This window comes from Silurus meridionalis, chromosome 2 (assembly GCF_014805685.1).
Source record: "Silurus meridionalis isolate SWU-2019-XX chromosome 2, ASM1480568v1, whole genome shotgun sequence".
NCBI classification, from domain to species: Eukaryota; Metazoa; Chordata; class Actinopteri; order Siluriformes; family Siluridae; genus Silurus; species Silurus meridionalis.
The window spans coordinates 29,018,220-29,044,673 of record NC_060885.1 but is presented as its reverse complement, the minus strand read 5'-3'; the positions used below and the strand labels follow the sequence as shown (position 1 = coordinate 29,044,673).

At 36.2% G+C, this 26,454-nt stretch overlaps 2 protein-coding genes across 3 annotated transcripts; both read right to left on the bottom strand.

Annotated features, from left to right (window-relative positions):
• Window positions 1-407: 407 nt before the first annotated feature.
• On the bottom strand, window positions 408-14,217 carry LOC124376827 (4-galactosyl-N-acetylglucosaminide 3-alpha-L-fucosyltransferase 9-like). Of its 2 annotated transcripts, XM_046836120.1 has the most exons (3): window positions 14,129-14,217; window positions 13,727-13,834; window positions 408-2,176 (listed from the first exon to the last, which is right to left on the bottom strand). In XM_046836120.1, the coding sequence occupies exons 2-3, from the start codon at window positions 13,733-13,735 to the stop codon at window positions 983-985; spliced, it is 1,203 nt and encodes a 400-aa protein (XP_046692076.1). In that variant the 5' UTR covers window positions 13,736-13,834; window positions 14,129-14,217; the 3' UTR covers window positions 408-982. The 2 variants fall into 2 exon arrangements, with proteins under 2 accessions (XP_046692076.1, XP_046692080.1); XM_046836124.1 differs by lacking the exons at window positions 13,727-13,834; window positions 14,129-14,217 and adding an exon at window positions 3,510-3,654.
• A 1,863-nt stretch (window positions 14,218-16,080) lies between these two features.
• LOC124402243 (4-galactosyl-N-acetylglucosaminide 3-alpha-L-fucosyltransferase 9-like) lies at window positions 16,081-19,948 on the bottom strand. The gene is made up of 2 exons (XM_046875115.1): window positions 19,831-19,948; window positions 16,081-17,582 (listed from the first exon to the last, which is right to left on the bottom strand). Exon 2 carries the CDS (start codon window positions 17,571-17,573, stop codon window positions 16,494-16,496), a length of 1,080 nt encoding a protein of 359 aa, XP_046731071.1. The 5' UTR covers window positions 17,574-17,582; window positions 19,831-19,948; the 3' UTR covers window positions 16,081-16,493.
• Between the last annotated feature and the right edge of the window lie 6,506 nt (window positions 19,949-26,454).

Sequence of the window (26,454 nt, the reverse complement as noted above, 5' to 3'; positions counted from 1 at the left end):
TAATTAACCCAGTAATGTTTACCACCTAAACAGGATAAGAGCAACTGACGTGTGACGCACCAGAATATCTAGAGACGCAGCTACAGGTGTATACAGGTGAGGTAACACACACTTAGTGAATTAGTGTCTTCTAATTGTAACGCTTAACACTGAGAACATTAACATTAAAATCGTTATCCTTTCAAGTTTGAAAATTGTCAAATAAGTACTGGGACGTAGGTACACCTATTTATTATCTGAAAAAGTCTGGCCAGAAGTGGTCTTAATGAAAGGATTGCAGGCAAAATTTTATATCTATAACATGCAAGCAAGGCTGATTTAAATATGCATGAATATTGGCTTTAGCATCAGGATTGATGATGTCCACAATGCTAAGAAATACAGATAGATTCATATCCATCAAGCAGTACCATTAGAGAAGCATCTGATTGGCTCCAAATTTATTCTGCAGCAGGACAACAACCTTAAACGTATAGCTAATGTCATTGAGAATTATTTTCAATGTACAGAACAACAAGGAGTCCTGGAAGTAATAGTTTGGCCCCCACAGAGTCCTGATCTTCACATCATTAAGTCTGTATGGGATTACATAGAGAGACAGAAGGATTTGAAGCAGCCTCCATCCACAGACAATTTGTGGTTAGTTCTCCAAGATGTTTAATTGTAATATGTATTGCCTTTTTTTAATTCATAAAAATGGCATCACTAAATTAATACAGTGAACCAACCATACCATGTTTAAAACTATGAAAACAGCTTGTAAATTTTCAAAACAAAAACATTTGTATTTAAAAAAAAATACTTCAGGATAGTAAAATTATAAATATGTACCAATTAACATGCATTGTATGTTCAAAATGTAACAAATAGAATAGAAAGTTATCAATAATTATTTTTAGACATTTTTTTAGGCAACATTACCAACTTAAAGAATGTTCTGCCTGTATGGTTTAAAATAGCATAAAACTATTAAACAACTTCTTTATGAAAACCACCATTTGTAGATGTTATGTGCAGCTTTATACTCTTTGTGCCTACCAACATATTCACAGGCTTGACAGATATACATGGTAAACTCTTGATTCCAATGTACTAGATGAGGTTTTGCGGTCAAATGCTTTCTCCAGTCAAAGTAGTGCTTATAGGCTTCTTCATCTTTGTCCAGCTGAAGCAGATATTTAGCCAGAGCTTCAGCATTGGGGAAGTCTTCAACGTGAATAAAGGAATTACCCGGAACAAATTCTTCATAATTTTGTCTCGGGGGTCCCATGACGACAGGGACAGTCCCAGCTGCAAGAGGACCATTTAATTTCTCCACAAAGTAATCCTTGTGAATGGAGTTCTCAAAAGCTAGGTAGAATTTACAAGTAGCCATGGTGGGATAATAGTCGTCATCGTTCATGCGTGCTCCAGCCATGCGTCCAAAAACTTGCACATTGATGTACTTCTTTAACTCGTTGTAGTAATTCATCCTGGTCCCTACTCCAGTATTAGGGTTGACATTTGACACAAACCAGCAGAGAAGCTTGTCCTTCTTTGGAATTACAATGTTTTCGTTTGGCTTTTTGCTGATCATCAGTCGATGCCTCACAGAAATGTCACCATCCCGTCTGTAGGTCATGGTGAGGTTAAAAAGATTCTCCAAGCCTGGGATCTTTGGCGTGTTGGTTGGCGATTCTACATGGAACCAGATCCATTTTTGAAATGGAGGCCGAGGGGATGGTGGAAGGTTGGACAAATCCCAGCTGATAGCTTTATGAAAAACAAGGACTGCATCCGCTTGGCTGTAAAGGTTTCTGTCTAAAGTCAATTGGCAGTTGTCCATGTTGTATATTGTTTTACAGTCATTAAAGTCCCACTGGTAGTTTTCAGGCAAGAACCACACCAGCAGGATGGGTTTTTCCTCCTTAGGCTGAGCAGTTGTAGTTGTTGTAGTTGTTGTAGTTGTTGTAGGTGTTGTAGATGTTGTCGTTGATGTAGTGGTTGTAGTGGTAATAGGATCAGAGATGTTTGCACTCTTGTAAACATTGGGCTGATAAGGAGGAATTGTTTGAGGTGTACATCTTGGCAAGGTATACTGAAAAAATAACAGGCAAGAGAAGATTCCTCCAATCCAACAAGTGGCTAACAGGCAAAACTGGTGTAGTTTGGGTGTGAAAACCATCTTCCCAAATCCCTGGAAAAAAAGAAGACAACTTTCTAAAACATTTATACTGGTATATTTATAGTTTATAAAGGTACAGTTTTTTTTTTTTTAACTGTGCTGGAATCAGGAATCCCAACAATGCAGAACTATAGGAAATGTATTAATTTAGCACTAAACTGAACAATAAAAAGGAATCTGTAATAATGGTCTGACCATCAATGGTTTCTTTTGCTCTGCTATGGGTGGTGTCTGGTCCTATTTAAAATTTTTGGGTATGGTTTAATCTGGCCTGATCTGGCTGTCACCAAGGTTGAAGAAACAACTAAAATAGGTTTGCACACCCAGACACACCCTGCGTCACAAAACAAGACTGTGCACTTCAACCAGTTTGACATTAGGCAACGCTGTTATGTTCTGCTAAGTTCCTTTTGGGTGTTTTTCCTTTTACTAATTGCACGTCACAAAAAATATTTGAGTTAACCCAAGAATCAGTTATGTAAAAAGAAGAATTAATTGTTTCTTTTTGCAAATACAAATGCTGTAAAGATGACTGTCTAAAGAAAATTATAAAAAAAAACTAAAAATAAAAAAATCTAACTTATACTAAAAGTAAATTCATTTTTTTCTGAATATGATTATCAATCTCACACAAACACGTCATGCTGAGTATGATTTTTTCCGAAGAAGCACGAAGAATGCACCCAGCTACCGTATTACTATTTTCTTTCTTTCACAAAAGAGTAAAAGCAAAGAATTTATGCATTGTCATATTCTTTGTTTAGCTATAGGCTCTTCGAAAATAATGTCTGACCACTTGTGCCGAGTTTGGAATGGTCTAGTTTTTCAGGACGGTGATTCTCGGCATCTCAATGACCAGACAAAGGACAAATCTGACTCCATCTATTTGCTTATCTCAACATCTGACCCTGCGCTCTGACTTCCTGACATCGCTGAGATATGTGAAGAAAGAAAAAAAATAATGCCCATTGTAATGATTTTCTTGGCTTGAACAGTAATAAGAACAAGTACTCCTTGTCTCACTCATCAACTCCGCTTTCGAAGCTCGCCATGCCACAGGAATATTTACCACCTGAGCAGGATAAAAGCAACTGTTGCATCACACACCGGAACATCAGCAGAAGCAGCTACTGGTGTCAAGTGATTTCCATTTTAAGAAATGGAACCAGCACAGGTGCATACAGATGTGGTAACGCATTCAGTGAATTGGTGTCTTCTAATCTTAAAGCGTAACACTGAGAAAGCGTAACACTAACATTGACAATGTTATCATTTAAAGTTTAAAAATTGTCAGACAAGTAAACCATTATCAAAGGTTTTTTAGATGATTAGCTAGGAAGCTTACCTGAGAGCTGTCGCTCTGCACCAAGTGAGAATTACAGTGAGGAAACAAAAAAGGTGACACCTGAAATATGAGCTTCACAAAAAAACTCCTCCTACAAATGTTTCCTCTAAACAAATAGTTGAAGCATGTCTCATAGTGTTTAATTTAATGAGGTTAGTTTTTATTTATCTTTGTTTTTAAGGCTAAGATTCAGCTAATTATATAATTCAAACAAAACTGTAAAAAGGACAAACAAAAGGCAGTAAGGCAGAAGAATAAAAGATAAAGAAAAACAGTGGAGATTAAAAAGAAAACTTCAAAATATTGATTGAATTCCAATTGATGTAAAAATGATTTTACATCTAGTGATTTGAACTCACTAGAGTTCAAACCAGTTTCAGCTGGAAAATAAACAAAGCATGTGCTTTTGCTTTTTTTTTTTTTTTTTTTTTTGTAAGTTATTGTTTATCCTGTAGGTTTGGTAGGGCCATTAATCAAACACTAAACTCTCAGTACTGTACCTGGATCACTTGAGGGCAACATTATGTTACCAGCTTTCATGTCCCTTTTGTTCTGTTCACAATTTTAAGCATAGCTTCAGAGTGTTTTTTTGTGAGTTGTAGTTGCAGTTTCACCTGTGAACCTACTTTGAGCGCCATGCAAATTGTTGCATTCTTCTGGTTAGTCTGTTTTGTTTTTTTTACATTATTCAATGTTTTAGTCATGGCTGATGCGTATTTGGGTCTTTTCATAGTCGGTACTGTTTAAGACTTTCCTTGGATGTGGCTTTATTTTCTGTTGAGGTAAATGGAGAATGTTTTTTTTATGTGACAGCAAAATTGTCTATAAAGGTTTGGCTTAGCCAACCTTAACATCTGTAGAGATAGTAATATCGTCATGGATGCCACAAAGAAAAAAGTCTGGCCAAAAAAAAAATGGGTCAAAATTGGGCTAGAACCAGGATATCCACAGACATTTTTTTCAGAAAATAGAAAACTGCTAATACAGCACAATTCTTTTGTTCTCCTGAATACCAAATGACACATAAATGGTGAAAATTACGTCAGCTGCCTTCTAGGTAGTTGGCAGATAATAGTGGAATATTTGAGTTTGAAAAGTTGAGCAACCCACTGATATTTCTTGCTGAATGATCATTCATTACATATAATTACTACATGTAAATTAAGGTTATTTTCAAAGACAATATCAGTATCTGTCAAATTTGTTTGTGTTTAGATGTAGCAGGTTTTGTATTAGTTAGAATTAGAATCAGAAAAAAAGCAAATAGAGTTTGAAATCATTTCAATACCCGAGGTTCAAAATTGTTAACGGCTGTTTTTAGCTTTTATGTTTAATGCCTGGTCTATTTTATGTTTTACTCGCAGAATATTTCAGTTGGTTAATGATTGCCTTAGTATTAACCTGTTGAGGTTTATATATTATATAAAGAGCCTGTTTGGAAACGCCTAGTCTCAAAAACCTTTCATAGTTTTTTTCACATACATGGTCCTTTTGTTTCTATGCAAATAAACACACAAGGAGTGGAGAGTGAATGACTGGAAGAATGTTCTGTGGAAAAGTGAGTCTAAATGACATTATTGTTGCCTGTAACAAACGAACTTATGTCAGACAGAGGGAAGGACAGATGTTAACAAACTGCCTCAGACCCACAGCAACATTTTTGATCATTTTTTGTACTTACTTGCATATCTTGCTTTTTGTATTACTATTTACATTCTTATTTTCTTTCATAAACAAAACAGAAAATGAAAGCATGGTCAGTGCTTAACATGCCTGTTTTCTCACAAGCAAAGGATCCAACTCCTACATCATCAGTCTAAATAAGAACCCCGGTCTGGCCAACAAAGCCAGGAAGTGTCCACACTACAGATTCCTCTGGCTGCTCAGAAAAAAATGTCTGATCACTAGTGCAGAGTCTGAAATGATCCAATTCTTCAGGGGTTGTTTCTGATCTCATTGATCAGGTAAATGACAAATGTGTGTTTAAAGACAAGTCCAACTTCCTAGATTTGGTTGTCTCAAAGTCAGACTTGACAACCCTATGCAAGAGCTGCATGGGAAAAGCTCCCACTGTCACCTCTCTCTCTCTCCTTTTTTTCCAGTGTACCATTGGCTTTCCTGCCCTGTAATCGATCTAGAAATCAAGAATCCACCCAGTCCCACCCTAAGTCTTCTCCAGCCATAGTCTGCAGATGAACTCATTATTCTTGACTTAATGAAACAATTCATCTGACTCCAGTTATTTATGCATTTGCATAAAAAGAACACACATTTGACTCTACCTCATTAAACTGTTGGCTCACTTACTTGTTCATTTATTCAGCATTTAAAGCTTTTAACTTTTTACTAGATCTTAGTGCTGCATTCGACACTATAGACCATGATCTCCTCCTAGATCGCTTACAAAATTACATCGGCATTCAGAGACAGGCATTAAGCTGGTTTAAATCCTACCTGTCCGATCGTTACCATTTCGTAGATTTAAATGGAGAGCTATCCAGGCTAATGCAAGTAAATTATGGCGTACCGCAAGGTTCAGTTGTAGGACCCCTGCTCTTCACAATATACATCCTTCCGTTAGGAAATATTATTAGAAGGCATGGAATTAGCTTCCATTGTTATGCTGATGATACTCAGCTATATATCTCATCTAAACCAGGCGATACAGCTCAATTAACTCGAATAACTGAGTGTGTTAAGGAAATAAGAGATTGGATGACTCATAACTTTCTACTTTTAAATTCTGATAAGACTGAGATTTTGCTCATCGGCCCAAAAACTAGTATACAGACGCTCCAGCATCTCAACCTGCATTTAGACGGATGTTCTGTAACCACTAGTTCAACGGTAAAAGACCTGGGTGTTATTTTAGACAGCGACCTGTCTTTTAAAAATCATATCAACCAAGTTACAAAAACAGCCTTCTTTCATCTTAGAAATATTTCTAAGTTAAGAAACATGTTGTCTATATCCGATGCAGAGAAGCTTGTCCATGTGTTCATGACCTCCAGAATAGACTACTGTAATGCATTACTAGGTGGATGTCCTGCGTCATTAAAAAAACAAGCTTCAGTTAGTCCAGAATGCAGCAGCCAGAGTTCTTACAAGATGAAGAAAATATGATCACATAACCCCAATCCTATCGTCCCTACATTGGCTTTGGCCAGCTCCAGTCACCTCCCACCTCGTGATGATTACAGACCTTTGAAGAAGTAGATGCCGTACTTGCAAACATCCCGAACCATCTAGAGACGTTCCAGTGCCATTTGGATCCCGCTACATGTGTGGAGTTTTGACATTGGACCTCCTGGAGTGTTTAAAGGCTCTGGCATGGAGAAGCTGATGCTGGATCTGTGGTGACCACAAATGCTGAGCTCATAAAACTCTGAGCTTCTAACCATATAGACTGTTTAAGACTGCAGAAAGAACAACACTTATAATCTTATACTCCAGTAATCATGTTAGTTCTCACTGTCCAGTGTTCTGTATTTTTGAAAGATTTATGATCAAACTCTTGATGTCACCCAGATGAGGATGGGTTCCCCTTTTGAGTCTGGTTCCTCTCAAGGTTTCTTCCTCATAACATCTAAGGGAGTTTTTCCTTGCCACAGTCGCCACGGCTTGCTCATCAGGGACAAATTCACACCATTCACCATCACTGTTGATTTGTGTAAAGCTGCTTTGAGACAATGTCTGTTGTGAAAAGGGCTATACAAATAAACTTGACTTGACTTGACTTCTGCAGCATATTTTTGCTTGCTTTTATCACACCGTAAGTGCAGTGTTTCCTTTGCTACCCCAAAATGGGTTACAATTGGGCCCAAAACAGCACGTCCATGGTACTTTTGTTCAGAGAAAATAAAAGCGCTTACAAATCACTTTTCTTTTGTTCTCCTGATTACATCTGCAAAAATGGTCAAAGTTACAAGTTAATTCAGCTGCCTGCTAGTTAGTTAGCTGATAATATTGACATTATTGTGAGTAAAAAGTTGAGAAAAGTTGAAAGAACATTCATTACATAGAATTACTACATGTGATCTAACTGTCCCTCAAACATTGACACAGGAAGAACATTCATTCGTTTATAAATGGAATTAACAGGCAAAGTTAAAATTACAAGCTAAACATTGCCTCATCAATGTAATAAGTCTTTCTGCACTCTGGTTTAGATTAAGCTCAAGTTCAAAGACAATATCAGTATCTGTCAAATTTGTTTCTGTTGAGATGGAGCAGGTTTTGTATCAATGTGGCACTGTCGCGTCATCAAAAGTCTGTTGTGTTTATAGTGTAGCACTGTAAATGTGACTGTTTATTCAGTTTAGATGTTAAATGCCTGCTCTATTTAATGATTACTATTCAAATATTACTCATAGTATATGTGGCATAGTATAATGTTTGTCTTAGTTTTTATCTCAGGGTTTTAAATTATAGATCACTTAGGTCAATATTTATATATTATAACATTTTAAGTTTGGAAACACCTTTATGTTTTTTAGACACCTTCATGTTCATTTGCTTTCTACACAAGGAACTAGGTAAATAGCAAAAACACACAAGAATTGGACAGTGAATCACTGGAAGAAAGATCTGTGGACAAAGTCTAAATGTGACATTTTTGGCTCTGACAGAAGTCATAGGGACAGTCAGCTGGAGCATTAGGTTTCACGGAATTCCCGGCCCAGTCACCGCACCAAAATCCTAATGAACTGCTCTGGGATGAACTGGATCACAAGGTCAGAAAGAAATATCATTCTATACTAATTCAATAAGTTCATTGAAGGTGTCATAAATTAAAAAACAAAAGGGTCATTGTTCATTTCTACATCATCTTAAACAATTTATCCTGGTCAAGAAGGATCTTTTACAGTCATAGAAACATTTGTGTAGCCAATACACCTACAGCCATATTTACAGAGGTGTAAAGTAACGGTACAGAATATACATGGAGCAGTGCACACAACCTTTTAGACCCACTACACCTAATTACAGTGCAGGGCAGAAAGCAACAAGAAGTATACAGTGGTGTGAAAAAGTGTTTTGAGTGCTTAACTTTTTGGCATGTTTGTCACACTTTAATGTTTCAGATCATCAAACTAATTTAAATATTAGTAAAAGACAACACAAGTGAACACAACATGCTGTTTTTAAATAAATGTTTTTATTATTGAGGGAAAACAAAATCCAAAACTAAATGGCCCTGTGTAAAAAAGTGTTGGCCCCTAAACGTAATAACCGGTTGGGCCACCCTTAGCAGCAACAATTGCAACCAAGCATTTGCGATAACTTTTAATGAGTCTGTTACAGCCCTGTGGAGGAATTTTGCAGATCATCTATGCATAATTGCTGTAATTCAGCCACAGTGGAGGGTTTTCAAGCATGAAACGCCTTTTTAAGGTCATGCCACAGCATCTCAATAGGATTCAGGTCAGGACTTTGACTAGGCCACTCCAAAGTCATCATTTTGTTTTTCTTCAGCCGTTCAGAGGTGAATTGCTGGTGTGTTTTGGATCATTGTCCTGCTGCAGAACCCAAGTTCGCTTCAGCTTGAGGTCATGAATAGATGGCCGGATATTCTCTTTCAGGATTTTTAAATTTTTTTTGGTAAACAGCAGAATTCATGTTTCCATTCATCACAGCAAGTCTTTCAGGTCCTGAAACTGCAAAACAGCCCCAGACCATCACACTACCACCACCATATTTTACTGTTGGTATGATATTCTTTTTCTGAAATGTGGTGTTACTTTTACACCAGACGTAATGGCGGACACACCTTCCAAAAAGTTCAACTTTTGTCTTGTCAGTCCACAGAGTATTTTTCCAAAAGTCTTGGGGATCATCAAGATGTTTTTTGGCAAAACTGAGATGAGCCTTTATGTTCTTTTTGCTCAGCAGCAGTTTTCGTCCTGGAACTCTGCCATGCAGACCATTTGTGCCCAGTCTCTTTCTTATGGTGGAGTCATGAACACTGACCTTAACTGAGGCAAATGAGGCCTGCAATTTTTTGGATTTTGTTGTGGGGTCTTTTGTGATCTCTTGGATGAGTCGTCGCTGTGCTCTTAGGGTAATTTTGGTCGGCCAGCCACTCCTAGGAAGGTTCTCCAATGTTCCATTTTTTTGCCATTTGTGAATAATGGCTCTCACTGTGGTTCGCTGAAGTCCCAAAGCTTTAGAAATGGCTTTATAACCTTTTCCAGACTGATGAATCTCAATTACTTTCTTTCTCATTTGTTTGTGAATTTATTTGGCTCTCGGCATAATGTCTAGCTTTTGAGGATCTTTTGGTCTACTTCACTTGTTTAGACAGGTCCTATTTAAAAGATTTCTTGAATGTGAACAGGTGTGGCAGTAATCAGGCCTGGGTGTGTCTAGAGAAATTGAACTCAGGTATGATGACAGGTGTGTGACAAACATGCAAAAAAACAAGAAATCAGGATATTTTTTACTCCACTGTAGTTAACGTAGATGAGACAGAGGGAGTCAGTGATGAGAACAGGACTGAGAACTGAGACATTTCTGATCATCATCATCTTTTCTCTGCTTGGGTTCTATATGTGGATGTTCAGCCTGGACACATTCATTAGTTAACAAAATTTTTTTTATTTGTTTTGTTATTATATATATATATATATATATTAATTAGGGCTGTCAAAATTCAAACGCAAATTATTTTTAACGCCACTAGATTTTATTAACGCGCTATCAATTCAGCGCGCATTTCTGTTTTACCATTTCTGTTTTCACAACATACATTTATCCATGGCGTCCTTTCTTCGATTAGATATAAAATAAATAAATAAACTCCAACGAAAAATATTTGTAATCAGTAAACATTTGTTATTTACGTGCCAAGTCTCAAATCAAATGCCAAATCCGCCATGATTCACACAATTAACCCTCTGGGTGGCGTTTTGTGTTTTTTTTCCTCATATTGGAAAAAGGAACTTAAATTACTGTCTTTTTTAATTGTACAGATAAGAACAGTTCATCATTCGAATCTGTAAAATGTCTACTTTTATATGTTTACACTTATAATAACAACAAAACGCTGTGCTTTTGTACAATAAAGTTAACAGACAGGGGGCGCTCTCTGCCATGTCATCTTCCTTCACAAATACATAAAGTAAACAACCTGAATATCAGTGAATATTTGTCTCAGAGAGATAATAAATATATGTTTAGAAAGCTCGAAATGTATTTTACATAAACAACATTAACGAATACAAATATTTTCTGATTATGTAATCAGTAGGATTTATAGAATAAATCCCACAAAACCATAGCATACAATACATTGATATGATTATTATAAGTTAGGATAAGTTTCTTGACTTGACTTGAAGAGGTGCAGTTTATTACTACTACATGTTTTGGTGTCACACTGATAACTGGACCTCACATCATATTAATATTAGGGCTGTCAATCGAATATTAAATCACAACTTAACCGCACATTTCTATCTGTTTTAAATGTACCATATATTATTACTTTATGTTTTTAATACTTTAAGCAACATGGACATGGAGAAATACGGATGCTTCATGCAAATGTATGTTTATAATTAGTGAAACCAAACTCAACATAGAGCATGGAGACAAAAAAAAAATACTTTTAAATGTTTTAAAGTAATAATGGTGGTTTAAATTATGTAAATCATCAGGACACCAAACGGAACCTTTGCTATGTTTCCACACGGACAGGTAATGAGGTGATACCAGAGAACTACATTTTACTTAAATACGTCAGAGCCCAAACTTCTTTACTTTCACTTGAGTAAAAAAAAAGTATAATCAGTACTTTAACTTTTACCCGAGTATTTTAAAACATGAGCATCTGTATTTTTACTTAAGTAAAGGATGTGTGTACTTTTGCCACCTCTGCTACAGTGGAACTATTTTCATTAGCCTTCATTGCATCAGCACACAGGCTTCCACCTAGTGGCCAGTATTTGTAATTAAAACAAAGATGGCCAACAGGCAGCCACATTTGTTGATCACTAGAGGAAATTCTTGTCAATATTTCCAATGTAGAAGACCTTTAAAAGAAAAGAAAATTTATGCTGACATAGTGTAACATCTAAGCAATAATATAATAGTTTTACTTTTCAAGTACCGATTTTATAGAAATGTAATTAATGATTTGTCCACTAAATTGGACATCATGCATTGGCAGCTATTCAACGTTGTTTTTGCTTGAAAATGTTGTTTTCTATATCTGTTTATCATAGTGCATTTTGCAGGGGACTTAATGTAAAAAATATTTGGGTTTTTTTTTTTCGATTGTGCAAGTTAGTTTACTTTTATAATCATCATATTTTTTATAACACAAGTGCAGGATGAAATAAAGATTAGAGTGGGGGAAATTCACACAGTGATGACTATGACAATAAATATGTACGACAGCTAGAAAAAGATGAGCTGGAAATGCCAAGTGCAGTCAGGATTGGTAGGAAGCTGATGATGGAGAGGGAATAAAAAAGACCAAAAAAAAAAATAATGCATTCCAAAAGGACCCTGTAGCTGCAGCTACAAGACTGAAAAAACTCAAACAGACAGAACCTTTGAAACTAAATAACAAAACACAGGGATATACATTCTTACAAAGACTTACAAAGATTCTTACAAAGGTTGGGGGTTCAAGTCCCACTGTCGACAAACTGAATTAACTTAACTTTCAGTGGACATGGCTGACCCTAGATTCTAACCTCAGCTTCCTAACACTGCTGAGAAATGCGGAGAAATAATTTCAATGAGCTGTACATGTGACAAGTATAAAGCACCTTTCTTTCTTTTTAATACACAATGCAAACTGCATGTTAGTTGCATATTCTGGCCACAAGAGGGAGCCAACGTGTAATAAAAAAGCACGTGTGCCTGTATAACGAGCACAATAAAGATGAACTTGGCTTCTGGATTATAGAGAGTGATTGACCAGGACTTGAATTAGGACTTGTCCAGAGAGCTTACAATTTAGAATATTTATAGATTCTGGTGTTGTGTTTATTGGCTCAGAAGATTCCAAAGTCTTGGATGTATCGAAAAGCAGATAGAACCCACTAAACAGGGAAAATAAGATGGTAATAACATGTTGTGAGGGAGTAGTAAATATCTTAAATGTACTTCGACTTGTAAATCGACTTGTGTGGGTTGACAGTGTGGCACAACATGATAATAGACTCCTGGAGCAAGTCAGGAGCGTGAATCAAGATACCTCTATACTCTGGTTACAAGGGTTTGGACGAAATATGCAGTTCTGTCTAAAGGATTAAGACAGGTGTAAAAAAAATATGCTGTAAAGTACTAATAGTTTCAAAATACATATTTTTATCGTTAATTCTCCTCAATTTACGAAATTCAAAGTGAGCAAACAGAAGTAAAATCTCAATCAAATCAATATGTTTGGTTTAAATTGGCTGCCCTTTGGATTAATTGGCTTATTTCATACATTTGCACAAAGTCAGGGATTTTGTAGGATCAAACTCGGGTGCACGATTAACCAATTAAACCAAGCAGGTGCTCATTATCATGAATTTCATTTGTAGATTAAAACACAGTCATGAACTAAAAAAGAATCAACTGTTTAGGAGGATTAAACCTGGGTAAGGAACAGCCAAACTAAGACTAAGATGAGGATTTTGAAGAGAGTTTCATGTCGCAGGTCATACACCATTGCAAGACCGAGCACAGCAACAAGACACAAGGTAGTGATACTGCATCAGCAAGGTGTCTATAGCAGGCACAGATTTTAAAGCAAACTGGGTTTCAAGATGTGCTGTTTAGCTATTTTGAAGACGCACTTAGTAACGGGAAATGTTGAGGACCATAGACACGATCATAGCCAAGGAAGAAGTATGGTGCTTTCAACATATTTTGTTTCTGAAGGGTGGTTCGTCAAAAGTGTGTCAAATGTGTCAAACAGATAGCCCGATGTTAACGTGGTGGGCGGTATAGAGGATCCTGAAGCGTCCATACATGCATTACATGCTACTTGAAGAAAATGATGGGGAATGTAGGCGTTACACATATAGTTGAAGATTGTATATCTAGGAGGTGTCGAATGTGTTATTTGGTACATCCATGGAACTGCCTAGCTTTATTTCTGCTGAATAAAGTCTTCTTCTTAGACACATGAACCCTGGATCCTGAACTTAGTTTATTCCTTCACTTGGTATTTTAACTTTGTTATTGAATTTGTTAAAGACAAGCACATGCTTACTTACCTTCAACATCAGAAGATGTCCAGCAGTGCAATCAACCAAGAACTAGCAGAAACCAGTGGGACCCAGGTACAACCCTTTACTGTCTGGAGAAGTCTGGCCAGAGGTGGTCTTCACAGAAAGAATTGCAGCCAAAAATCCATATATTTGACATGAAAACAAGAATAAGCCACTCAACTATACATGAAAACATTGCAACTGTAATGCACAAAAATGGTAGCAGGTGCTCCGGACTGAAATATTTGGCTTTAGCAAAAAACAAGTCTTTCCAGTGGCGGTTGGAGAACGGTACAATAATGAGTGTCTACAGGTAACTTGAAACATGGTGGACAAGTTTGGGGCTGCATTTTTGCAAGAGGAGTTTAATGGTGTCCTCAATGCTGAGAAATACAAGCAGATACTTACTTATTATGCAGTACGATCAGGAAGACTGTCGGATTGGCTTCTGCAGCAGAACAATGACCCCAAACATACAGCCAATGCTATTATGAACTATCTATAGCATAGAAAAGAACAAGGAGAGTGAACAAGGTATGTCCCTTACAGAGCCCAGATCTCAACATCATCGAGTTTGTCTGGGATTACATGAAGAGACAGAAGTATTTTAGGCAGCCTCTATCCACAGAAGATTTAGGGTTAGTTCTCCAAGATGTTTGGAACAACACACATGCTGAATTCCTTTAAAAACTGTGGTACAAAGTTACCTAGAAGAATTGATGCTGTTTGTAAAAGTTTGTGGAAACATGATTTAGCTAAAGACAAACCTGTCATAACAGACAAACCGGATCTGTGACTTATTCAAAAGTGAGCTGCATTCACTCAATTTCTCTCTCTCTCTCTCTCTCTCTCTCTCTCTCTCTCTCTCTCTCTCTCTCTCTGTGTTCTGTGCAAAGTTGTGGTGACATAAGACCAGTCTTAGCATGTCTGCCAATTAAATGATATCACACAAAAACCTTGCTGTACCATGTCTAATTAAAATGTGACACACACACACACACACACACGTATCAGACCCATTTGCCTCGGATTTAATTTTTTTATTTTTCTCACACATGTAGAACTTTTGAACGAATAAAGTTCAAAAGATCACGAAATGCAACAGAAATACAGTGGTGTGAATACAGTGGTCCTGATTTCCTATTTTTTTGCATGTTTGTCCCAATTTAATGTTTCAGATCATCAAACTAATTGAAATATTAGTAAAAAATAACACACAACATGCAGTTTCTAAATGAAGGTTTTAAATATTGAGGGAAAACTAATTCCAAAACTACATGGCCCTGTGTGAAAAAGTGTTTATCCCCATGTTATCGCAAGTTATCTCAAGCGATTGTTTGCAGTTGTTGCTGATAGGGGTGGTCCAACCAGTTATTAGGTTTAGGGACAAACACTTTTTCACACAAGGCCATGTAGTTTTGGATTTTATTTTTCCTCAAAAATAAAAATGATCTGAAACATTAAAGTGTGACAAACATGCAAAACAAATTAGAAATCAGGACGGGGCAAACACTTTTTTTATACTATTGTATATATATATATATATATATATATATATATATATATATATATATATATATATATATATATATACTATTGTATATATATATATATATATATATATATATACAATAGTATAAAAAGATCTCAATCAGACATGGCGTAGTTTCCTCAAATTGCACCATGTAATCCGAATCTGTCCACAAGTTCCCCCAAAATATCACTTAATAAAATCTGCATAAGGCGTCTACGATCTCAGTCAGACATGGCGTAGTTTCCTCAAATTGCACCATGTAATCCGAATCTGTCCACAAGTTCCCCCAAAATATCACTTTATATTTCACAAGACAATAAAATCTGCATAACACGTTTTATAGAACAATAAATAACCAGTACAGGAACAATAAATAAGCAGTAACATTTTGTTTGTTTTTTGTGGTTATCTATTAAGTAAAATATGGAATTAATTTCTTGTGTTTATGGAACAAGTGAACTTTCTACAAGATTTCTGAGATTACATTGGTAAAATTCGGCACAACTCAGTAGCGCGTACGATTACGCATCCAAAAAAGGAAATTGTAATTCCAAACCAACGAACTTGAAATAATAAAAAAAATCTAATAAAAAATGCAATTTTATTATATGCATCCTTATACTTTAGTCTGCTGTCTTCATTTTTATTTTTGTGTTTGTTAAAAATACACACAATTATTTTTTAATTGATTAAAAAAAAGATACACATACATACACACAAACATATATATATATATATATATATATATATATATATATATATATATATATATATATATATAATTTTATTTATATTTTGTATTGAAATATATATTTGTATGTATACACCCATTCTTAAAATGTATTTAGTTGATTTAAATGACATCATTAAAAAAGTGATATACTTTTCATTATGCTTATTAAGATATCAAAAAAAAAAGAAATCACTGAGTGAATAAATTAAATCAAACGTTTTAAGTATTAAGTTTTTTCAACAAAATTTCAAATAATTATTGGTGATTGTAAAATCTGTAAACAAAAAGTGCATCAGTTAAAATGAATATTTAAAATGTAAAAATTTGCACATTCTTATTATTAATAGAACAACACATGGCATTGTTATGAATAGCCACCCTTAAAATGAGGCATTTACAGGAATTATAACCAACTTAGAAAGATATCTTCTCCCTGCCCAGATGATTTATAATGCCATAAAGCTGTCAAACAATTGTTCAAATTTGTTCAAACAAAAAGTTCTTCTTTATGAAAACCACCATTTGTAGATGTTATGTGCAGCTTTATACTCGTTGTGCCTACCAACATATTCACAGGCTTGACAGATATACATGGTAAACTCTTGATTCCCATGTACTAGATGAGGAGTTGCAGTCAAATGCTTTCTCCAGTCAAAGTAGTGCTTATAGGCTTCTTCATCTTTGTCCAGCTGAAGCAGATATTTAGCCAGAGCTTTAGCATTAGGAAAGTCTTCAACGTGAATAAAGGAATTACCCGGAACAAATTCTTCATAATTTTGTCTCGGGGGTCCCAGGACCACAGGGATAGTCCCAGCTGCAAGAGGACCATTTAATTTCTCCACAAAGTAATCCTTGTGAATGGAGTTCTCAAAAGCAAGGTAGAATTTACAAGAAGCCATGGTGGGGAAATAGTCTTCATCTCTCAAGCGTTTTCCAGTTACGCGTCCAAAAACATGCACTTTGATGTACTTCTTTAACTGTTTGTAATAAGTCATCCTGGTCCCTATTCCAGTATTACGGTCAATGTTGGACACGAACCAGCAGAGAAGCTTGTCCTTCTTTGGAATCACGATGTTCTCATTTGGCTTTTTGCTGACCGTCAGGTGATGCCTCACAGAAATGTCACTATCCCGTCTGTAGGTCATGGTGAGGTTAAAAAGGTCCTCCAAGCCTGGGATCTTTGGCGTGTTGGTCGGCGATTCTACATGGAACCAGATCCACTTTTGAAATGGAGGTCGAGGAGATGGTGGAAGGTTAGACAGATCCTTCTTGATAGCTTTGTGAAAAACAAGAACTGCATCCGCTTGTTTGTATAGTTTTCTGTCTAAAGTCAATTGGCAACCATCAATGTTGTATATGGTTTTACAGTCATTAAAGTCCCACTGGTAATTTTCAGGCAAGAACCACAGCAGCAGGATGGGTTTTTCAGTGTTTGCAGGGTGAACATTGTACCGATACTGAGAAATGTGTTCAAGTGTACATTTTGGTGAGTTAAACTGAAAAAACAACAGGCAAGAGAAGAGTCCTACAAGCCAACAAGTGGCAAGCAGGCCAATTTGTTGTAGTTTAGATGTGATAAAAGTCATCTCTGGTTCCTGGGGGAAAAAAAGACAGAAAGGAGTTATTAAAATATGTGTACCTTAGCATTGTCTAAAATCTGATTGGTCAAAAAAAAAGCACCGATGCCTTATAATATAAAACCTTATAATGCTTTAAATGTTTGAGAAGGTAGAACCAGGACTGGGCAGACCAGCCAAGAACCAGGCTGTAGAATCATAGCATATATATTTGATATGATATTTGATTATAGCTTTTAAAATGCCTACAAAACCTCCTGCTTGGGGGACAATTTGATTTATAGTCTAGCATTAGCTTTGGTTTATAGTCTGAGTAGAAGCTCGGTGGTGAAGATATTAGACTTGAGCAAGGCCCTTAGTAAGACTTTCAAACCCTCTGCCAAATGCCTGACACATGATAATTGCAACACTTGTGCTGAATATCTAACATGCATCCAAACGTTTTGGAATAGATTCTTACTTTAGTTTGTTTTCATGCTATTTTGAAAGATGTAAACCAAATGCATGTCATATGTGAAATACAAAAACAGGCTGATGATTAAATTTAAGTCATAGGCATTGCCCAGTGCATTACAGTCACATCGGATTATGTTTTTTTGCAAAATAGGATCGCTTTAGATTATGTTCTATCATAACATGAGGGCATGTGGGCCAGGGCACACCATGAGTGCTGGTCCAACATCACTGATACTACTGCTTGTGTTTAAAGGCTCTGGTCATGGAGAAGCTGACGCTGGATCTGTGATGATCACAAATGTTGAGCTCAGTAGCTCCTACTTTTATACCAAAGACTGTTGAAAGAACATTTACTTATAATCTTATACTCCAGTACACATGTTAGTTCTCACTCTCCAGTGTTCTATATTGTTGAAAGATTTATGATCAAACTCTTGATGTCACCCAAATGAGGATGGGTTCCCCTTTGAGTCTGGTTCCTCTCAAGGTTTCTTCCTCATTACATCTAAGGGAGTTTTTCCTTGCCACATTCACCATGGCTGCTCATCAGGGATAAATACACACCGTTCACCTTGACTGTTGATTTCTGTAAAGCTGCTTTGAGACAATGTCTGTTGTGAAAAGCGCTATACAAATAAACTTGACTTGACTTGACTACTGCTCAAACATTCACATTTACTTTTGGCGGATGCCCTTATCCAGTAAAACATATTTATCTTATTTATAATATCTCTCATGTATTTATATAACTGAGCAATTGAGGGTTAAGAGTCCTGCAATGGCAGCTAGTCATGAAAATGAGAAAACAACTTTTGTTATGGTGAGAAAATTAAGTCGTGATCATGACAAAACAAGAAAGAAAAATATATTATTATGCATGGCCTCTTAGGACTTCCTATTTAAATTTTTTTTGCATTCATTTTAGTTTTACCCAAAAACAACATGACAATCCAGCATTAGAATATGATTATGTCCCTGTTGAGTAAAGCAGCACTAAGAAGGCACTCTGATTATGTTTAGTCTGTGATATAAATTCGGACTGTCCCCTGTGCCTTTTTACGTACAGCATTTTTCTGTAAAAAATAAATAAATGAATAAAAGTATTTCTATTTTGCCAGTCTTTCATGGACAAACCTTCCTCATTCAAAAGACAAACTAAAAGAACTAGAAAATTACATCATGACTTGAAATGACAAGTTATTAATTCAGAATAGCAGTTGACAATCTGTTTAGTTTCCTATTAAAAATAAGTATTTATTTGATCTTTTATTGCATGTCTTTCATGGCAGTCGGCCTCAAAAAGTAGTAATTCATTGTAATTTTCTCTACCTTCCCCAGAGCGCCATTTTCTTCTAATTATACAATTGGAAGGATCGTCAATTTTAACCTTCTGAGTTCAGTTACTGTAACCTTTCTAGCTAAAGTTTTAAAAGAAAGCCTGGATGATAAATCATGTCTAAAGCATGTTGAGTCATGCTGGTTTTACCCTCTGGCCTTTCACAGGTGATTCCAAAATCTACCGTGTAAATATAAAGCACTATTGTTTAGATTCTTTCCATGGGAAAAAAAAAGGTTTTAATTGATCTGGTAATGAAAAAAAAGAGTTTATTTATGCTTCCTAAACAGGCTTCCTGTAGACACCTGTCCTTGATTTAAGAAAATAATTATCTGCTGTTTTAAAAAGCTAATACAGACACATGACCATTCAAGACAGCTAAACACAGGAAAAGCAGGCCTCATTATCAGCCAAATCTAACACCTGTTATCTGAGTTACAAAATATCTGATGTCTGTTTCTCTCAAGTACTTACCTTTGTAGGTTAAATTTCCACTGGTGCCTTAGATTGTAGGCTCCAGTTTTATTTTTGAAAGCGTGCACAGGTAAAGGACAGAGATTAAAAACCAGGAAGCAGATAGGTAACTCATAAGGTTCAACCCCTTCACTCTTTGTGCTTGTATCATGTTACGCCCACAATACACGCACTCTCGCTCTATCATCTGTCTAACGTTGTTTAGGCTTGAGGGCTTTTTTTATTTTGTATGCAGTACCTGGTTTTAAACTAGTTTCGTGTTGGCTCGTGGTTCCAGCTTCTATTTTAAGTTTTTAAAAATGGCACCTGGACCGTAGAGATTAACAAAACCCATGTACAAAGCAACAAAATAAGCAAACTTATTTCTTATTTCTTTCTCCAATTTTTTTACAAAGTAAAATAGAAAGGTGTGACCCTGGATGATGAGGTGGAGGGTGTAGTGAAGCAGATAACGATAAATTCGGCTTGTGCAGCTACAAGTAGTTTTGTAACACTACATCTATTTGTTGCATAAATCGAACATGAATGTGATGGTACCTTCTAAACGCAGCCACTCTACTGGTTTTAAAAAGGTGTGCAACCAGGTTGTGTAATGCTAATGTAACCACGTTATTGTGCATTTTTTTCTATGAAATAGTTTTACTGAATATAAATGGTTTTGTATTCAGGAACATGTATAATGTTGGAAAAAAAAAAAGTTTGGCCTCGATTCTAAATGTTAAATATGAAGGAAATCATCCCAAAATTGAAGCATGGTGGTGGCAGCATCATGCTGTGAGTGTGTGTTTCCTTCATCAGGAACTTGGCACTGGTGAGGGTTGAGAGAAAGCTGAATGGAGCAAAAAACATGATATACTCAATTAAAAAACCTGTTCCACAGCACTCAGGACCTCACTCTGGGCTGAAGGTTCACCTTCCTATATGGCAAAGACCCTAAGCATGCAGCCAAGTCAACAAAGGAGTGGCTTAGGGACAACTCTGTGAATGTTCTATAGTGACCGAGCAACAGCCCTGACTTGAATTCTATTGAACATCTCTGGAAAGACCTGAAAGTGGCCACTATTCAACCTGACTCAGCTTGAGAGGTGGGCATAGCTGGTTGCATCATATACAAAAAGACTCAAGGCTTTAATTTCGCCAAAGGTGTTTCAACTTAGTACTGAGTTAAGGGTCTGAATACTGAATAATTTCAGTTTAATTAAAACATATTTACAGACATTCATAGAATTTTCACTTTGTCATTATGGGGTACTGAGTGTAGATTAATGAGAAAATAAATTAATTTGTACAATTGTTCATTATTATTAAAGATAGCAGCAATAATAATAAGAATCATAATTGTTTAGAAAAACTAAGCACTGTATAGCAGCGGTCCCCAACATTTTTTGCGCCACAGACCGGATTAATGTCAGACAATATTTTCACGGACCAGCCTTTAAGGTGTGGCGGATAAATACAACAAAATAAAATTATATGCCTGTATGACACTGGTATTTTCTAAATATAATAATCAGATATCAGAATCAGATAATAAAAAAAACAAAAATAATGTAAGTTATGTTTTGTTTTTGTGCAGCCCGGTACCAATTGACCCGCGGTCCGCGTCCCGGGGGTTGGGGACCACTGTATAGGACATGTTTTTAGAAAATTATGGGAGAGATTGCTAAACAAGACAGAAAGAAGAAATTAAAACAAACCTGTTGGGCTATTGCATAATTAAAAACTATTAAAGCATTAATTGCTATACATCTTTCCACTAGATTGCGCTGCTGTGGACAAAAGAAAGTAAATGAATAAATTATGCAAAGTTACCGAGGTTTATAAAATCTATAATCACAATAAAATTAGTTACACTATATGGCCAACAGATGTATAAAATATAAGATGTCTTTGTATGTTGTTACATTACACTGGAACTAAGGGCTTTTAACCTTCTTTCTTTATTCGGCTCTTACAGAACACACATTTGCTAATAGTGTAGGTTTCATCGGTTCCCTGATGCAGATTCAATTTACGCCACACAAATGAAAAATACACCATATTTAAATCGGGCTGAACTTGTAACACTGACCTGGATTTTCTATCCAAATAAGTATGCCAGTTAAACCAATACATCTTTACTCCAGAGCACAATAAGGATACCAGCATTTGGGATAAATACACTATGCTCACTGTGGATCCTCCTTCATGTCCACCTGCTTCTGTTCACAATTATAAGCCTCAGTGTGGCTTCAGCTGTACAAGTTGTAATTGCATTCATGATCTGACTAGTCAACAAAAAATTCTACAATGACCAAATTTCTGCATTTGAACCTGAATGTTGGAGCCATGCAAATGCTTTTTGTTCTTTATATTGCAATATTTATGATTCATTGTCCATTATTCTTGTTTTTGCCTGCTTTTATCATTTGATACATAGCTGGATTATACAATTGTGCATGGATGATAACATCCAGTACCATTCAGGTTTATCCAATATGCAAACTAAGCGTGTCACATTTTCGTGTGTTGAATAAGTGTGGGGGTTGTGGTTTCTAAGGCTTTGCATTATTTATTGGATATGTCTGGGGTTCAAACTCAGCACTGCCAAACTGCCACTGTAGGGCAAAGAATCAAACAAGGCCCTTAACCCTCTCGTCCAGGGGCACCATACTATAGCTGAACCTAGCACTCTGACTCCGAACCCTAACAAGTTGGAATATATGAAGAACAGAATTCCACTGTGCTGTAATGTATTTGTGACAAATATAGGCTGTTTTTTTTAATATGCTAGTGTTAGCTAGTGTTATGCTAATCTTTATCTACAGCAGATAAGTAACATGTACTGATGGGGAAGACAGATAGTAGTGTAAAAAATCATAGAACATAAGAAAGTAAATATTTATGTTTGATTGACAACTAGATGTAGGTGTTCTTCAACCCTCTTAGATTAATCGGCATAAGCCCCGCCTCTTGAACATTTTTTTCCATCTGCTTTTGTCACCACTTGATTTTCCTGTTTAGCACGGCATCCTTGTTTGCTGTCAAGGTGAATGGAGAATAGTGTAGGGTTATTAGGTGAAATTTATTTTCTCTAGATGGATGTTTAACATTAAACATTTGGACAGTTAGTTTCAGTGTCAAATGTAACCTAACTCATGTAAATGACAATGAAAATTTGAAATCCATGAAAATTCACACTTCCCATGTTCTTCTGAGTATATCTACCAAACAGCACCCTACTGGCCATAGTTAATTAATTCTTTCATTAATTCATGTTGCACATGTTGGAATTTAGTGCATGTTGCACTACAATACGTTGAATTGGCATTTTTTTGGAAAAAAAAATTCTTTCTGGATTATTGTGGAGAATTTGTGTAAATATTCAAAAAGCCAAACAACCCATTATAATTTTTTTGAAAGAGCAGAACACTGATTTCTTTTAGAACTAAAGAAACTAAAGGAAATGGATAGATAGCAGTAGAATATCAAGATAAACATGCCATGTTTAATTAAAGTGTGCAGTAATAGCATCAACATTAGCATTTTGTTTTTTATTTAAAAGCCTATAAACATGGACCCCTTATCAATATCTGACAAATTTGAATGTAAACTACAGTATAATTATGTATCAGTGTGGCCCTTTTAACAGATTAAAAACTAAATTGGAAAATGGATTTTCACTATTGCCAAGACTACACATGAGTACACTATTAGACTACTATTAGACTACACAAGACTACACTATTAGACTACAATTAGACTACACAAGACTACACTATTGCCAAGACTACACATGAGTACACTATTAGACTACTATTAGACTACACAAGACTACACTATTAGACTACTATTAGACTACACAAGACTACACTATTGCCAAGACTACACATGTGGTATTGTCAACGATTGGACTTACACAAGGGACTTGTTTTTGGCAAAACTGGAATGATGGAATGAAATCATAGTATTGAACTGGGAAAATATATTCCTGGTCTTGTAAAGGCTGAACTAGGATCATAGCTTAGAGTTTTTTAAAGACTGGGTGTTGAATGTAATGGAATCAAATGTATATACAGTGGAACCCACTTATCTTGACCTCGGTTAACTCGACAACCCTATTAAGTCGACGTTTTTGAAGTGGAACTGCCAAATTCTCGCTTTGTCTTAGCATTTTTTAATAGTTATGTCGACTTTTTTATGTCGCCGAACCCTAATATCTCAAGCACAAGGGGGGAAAAATTTGCCATTTAACGTCAGTTATGTTGATCGGCACTGTGCAGCCGCAGAAGAACTCGTGAAAGTGGTGGAAAAATCAAGCCTTACAGATGCTACAGGTGTTGTATTGTATACTGGTGAATCTCTGCTGTTAGTAAGTGCACATATGCCTTTTGTTGTTAAATGTTATGAGATGAACGGGAGGCGAAAGCCGCGCTTGGTAGGAGCGCGGCACGGCGCTTGGTAGGAGCGCAGCGCGGAACATGGGATGAGCAGCAGAAGCATAAAATTAACAACGGCAGGATCGGGGGAATCCGCGATGCGTTTTGGGAAAAAAAGCGGCCATTGAGAGAGTGCCGGTGGGAAGGCACGAACCGGGATACGCATGAGCGATAACAATGACCGCCGTGAACCAACATATACCAACAATAACAGACGGTGAGAGTGTGGAAGTTTAAATAGGAGCTGGCGATGAGTGCTAAACGAGCACCATATGTGCGCGATTGAAGCCGGGAGCTTCAGAGAAAGCGGCCGAGAAAGCACCTGCCACGCCGAAGGGGGCGTGGCAGGTGGATTCCTGACAGTTAACAAACATGTACAGTACAGACTAAAAGTTTGGTCACACCTTCTCATTCAAAGAGTTTTCTTTATTTTCATGACTATGAAAATTGTAGAGTCACACTGAAGGCATCAAGGGCTATTTGACCAAGAAGGAGAGTGATGGGGTGCTGCGCCAGATGTCCAAACTTTTTTGCTGCGCCAGATGTCCAAACTTTTGGTCTGTACTGTATGTACATTTGTATAGCATGTCTTCATCAAACAAATCGCGGCAACGCTGTTGTGTAAAAAAAACCCTCCAAAAACATGTGCATGCACATTCTCATTTATTAACGCACATCATGTACATAAAGAAATTTCAAGCACGTTAATATATTGCCGCCATATTGATTTTCGTTTATCTCGATCATCGGTTATCTTGATGCTTTTTGGCAACCCCCTAGGTCATTGACATAACCGGGTTCCACTGTATTTGAGTATAGGCTCTTTGGTTTAGCTATGGGCTGTTTGTATCATCAGATTTGACTAAAACAACATTTCACCATTGTTGGTGGAACCGGTGCTCTGGGCAAGGAAACAGGAAACAAATAGTTTCATGTATTTGTTTAGAATGTGTCAATGATAGGTAAGGACAATCTGCATTACAACACTTTCTTTTAAGTTGAAATGTGTCATGTTTACGCTCCTTGGTTGTTTTTTTTTTTTTTAGTTTCTTTGCATACTTTGCATATTTTGCATATATTCTGTGGGGGCCAATTGTCTGTCTCCAGTTGTCTTTCTCTCCCTTTTGAATTGCTGTGTCATTTTCAGTCTGGTAATATTGCAACTGGCAACCACTGATGATGTTCTACAGAAGCTTTCCTTTTGACATGAAAATCCATCCTGACCTCAGTGTTGGTTTAAATGCTGGATTTCTACCTCTTTAAGGCTGGATTAAACCTGGCCCAGTTTGAACCATGTCCCCAGAGGACAAAATAAAGCTTTTATTGTTGTTAACATATCATTCCGATTTCTCTCCAGACTTGTCTTGTCACTGTGAAGCCATGAGATGAACAAATAAATGCTCCACAGTCCAAAAAGCCAAAATAAATATCCTTCCATTTGCTGTAAGCCTTTGCTTTTTATGAGATGGTCAGTCCTTTCACTAGAGATCTTGTCATGAATCTCAAAATTGATGGTAATTGTAATACATACAAACAATTTAGTTTGTTTTATATTTTTTTTGCCACAAAACCCTCTAATAACCTTTATATTTTTGTGTATTCTAAATAGGAATTTACATAGACAGTGTGTTAAATATCAGACATTACATTATGAGGAAAAAAATATAGTAAACAAATACTCTATAGAAAACATGGCATTTTTTCAACAATACAATAGACCAGTTTTAATATCTGTCAGATCTCACCAGTGACATTTCCAGGGGCTATTTGTTCAGAAAATATTGACTAAGTAACAATTGTAATAGAAACTGTTTTCAAGAATTCATGTGCCTTTGTTTAAACCTCATGGCTTCAAGATTTTTGGGGAGAAAATGTAAAGCAGCAGTTTGGATGCATTTTTGTTTTTCATTTGTAATACAATTAAAAATCCCCAAAAGTTTGACACTTTGTAAAATGTATAGAAAAAACAGAATGATTAAAAAATCTTATCTATCCATTTCCCATTCACAATAGAACATAGAGAACATATCAAGTGTTTAAACTGGGGAAATGTAGAATTTTAATGGAAAAATAAGGTCATTTTAAATTTGATGGCTACAACACATCTAAAACAAGTTGGGACGTTGCAACAAAAGTCTGGAAAAAGTAAATGTATTAAAATTAAACAGTGGGAGAAACCTTTTAAACTAATGAGATTATCTGAAGA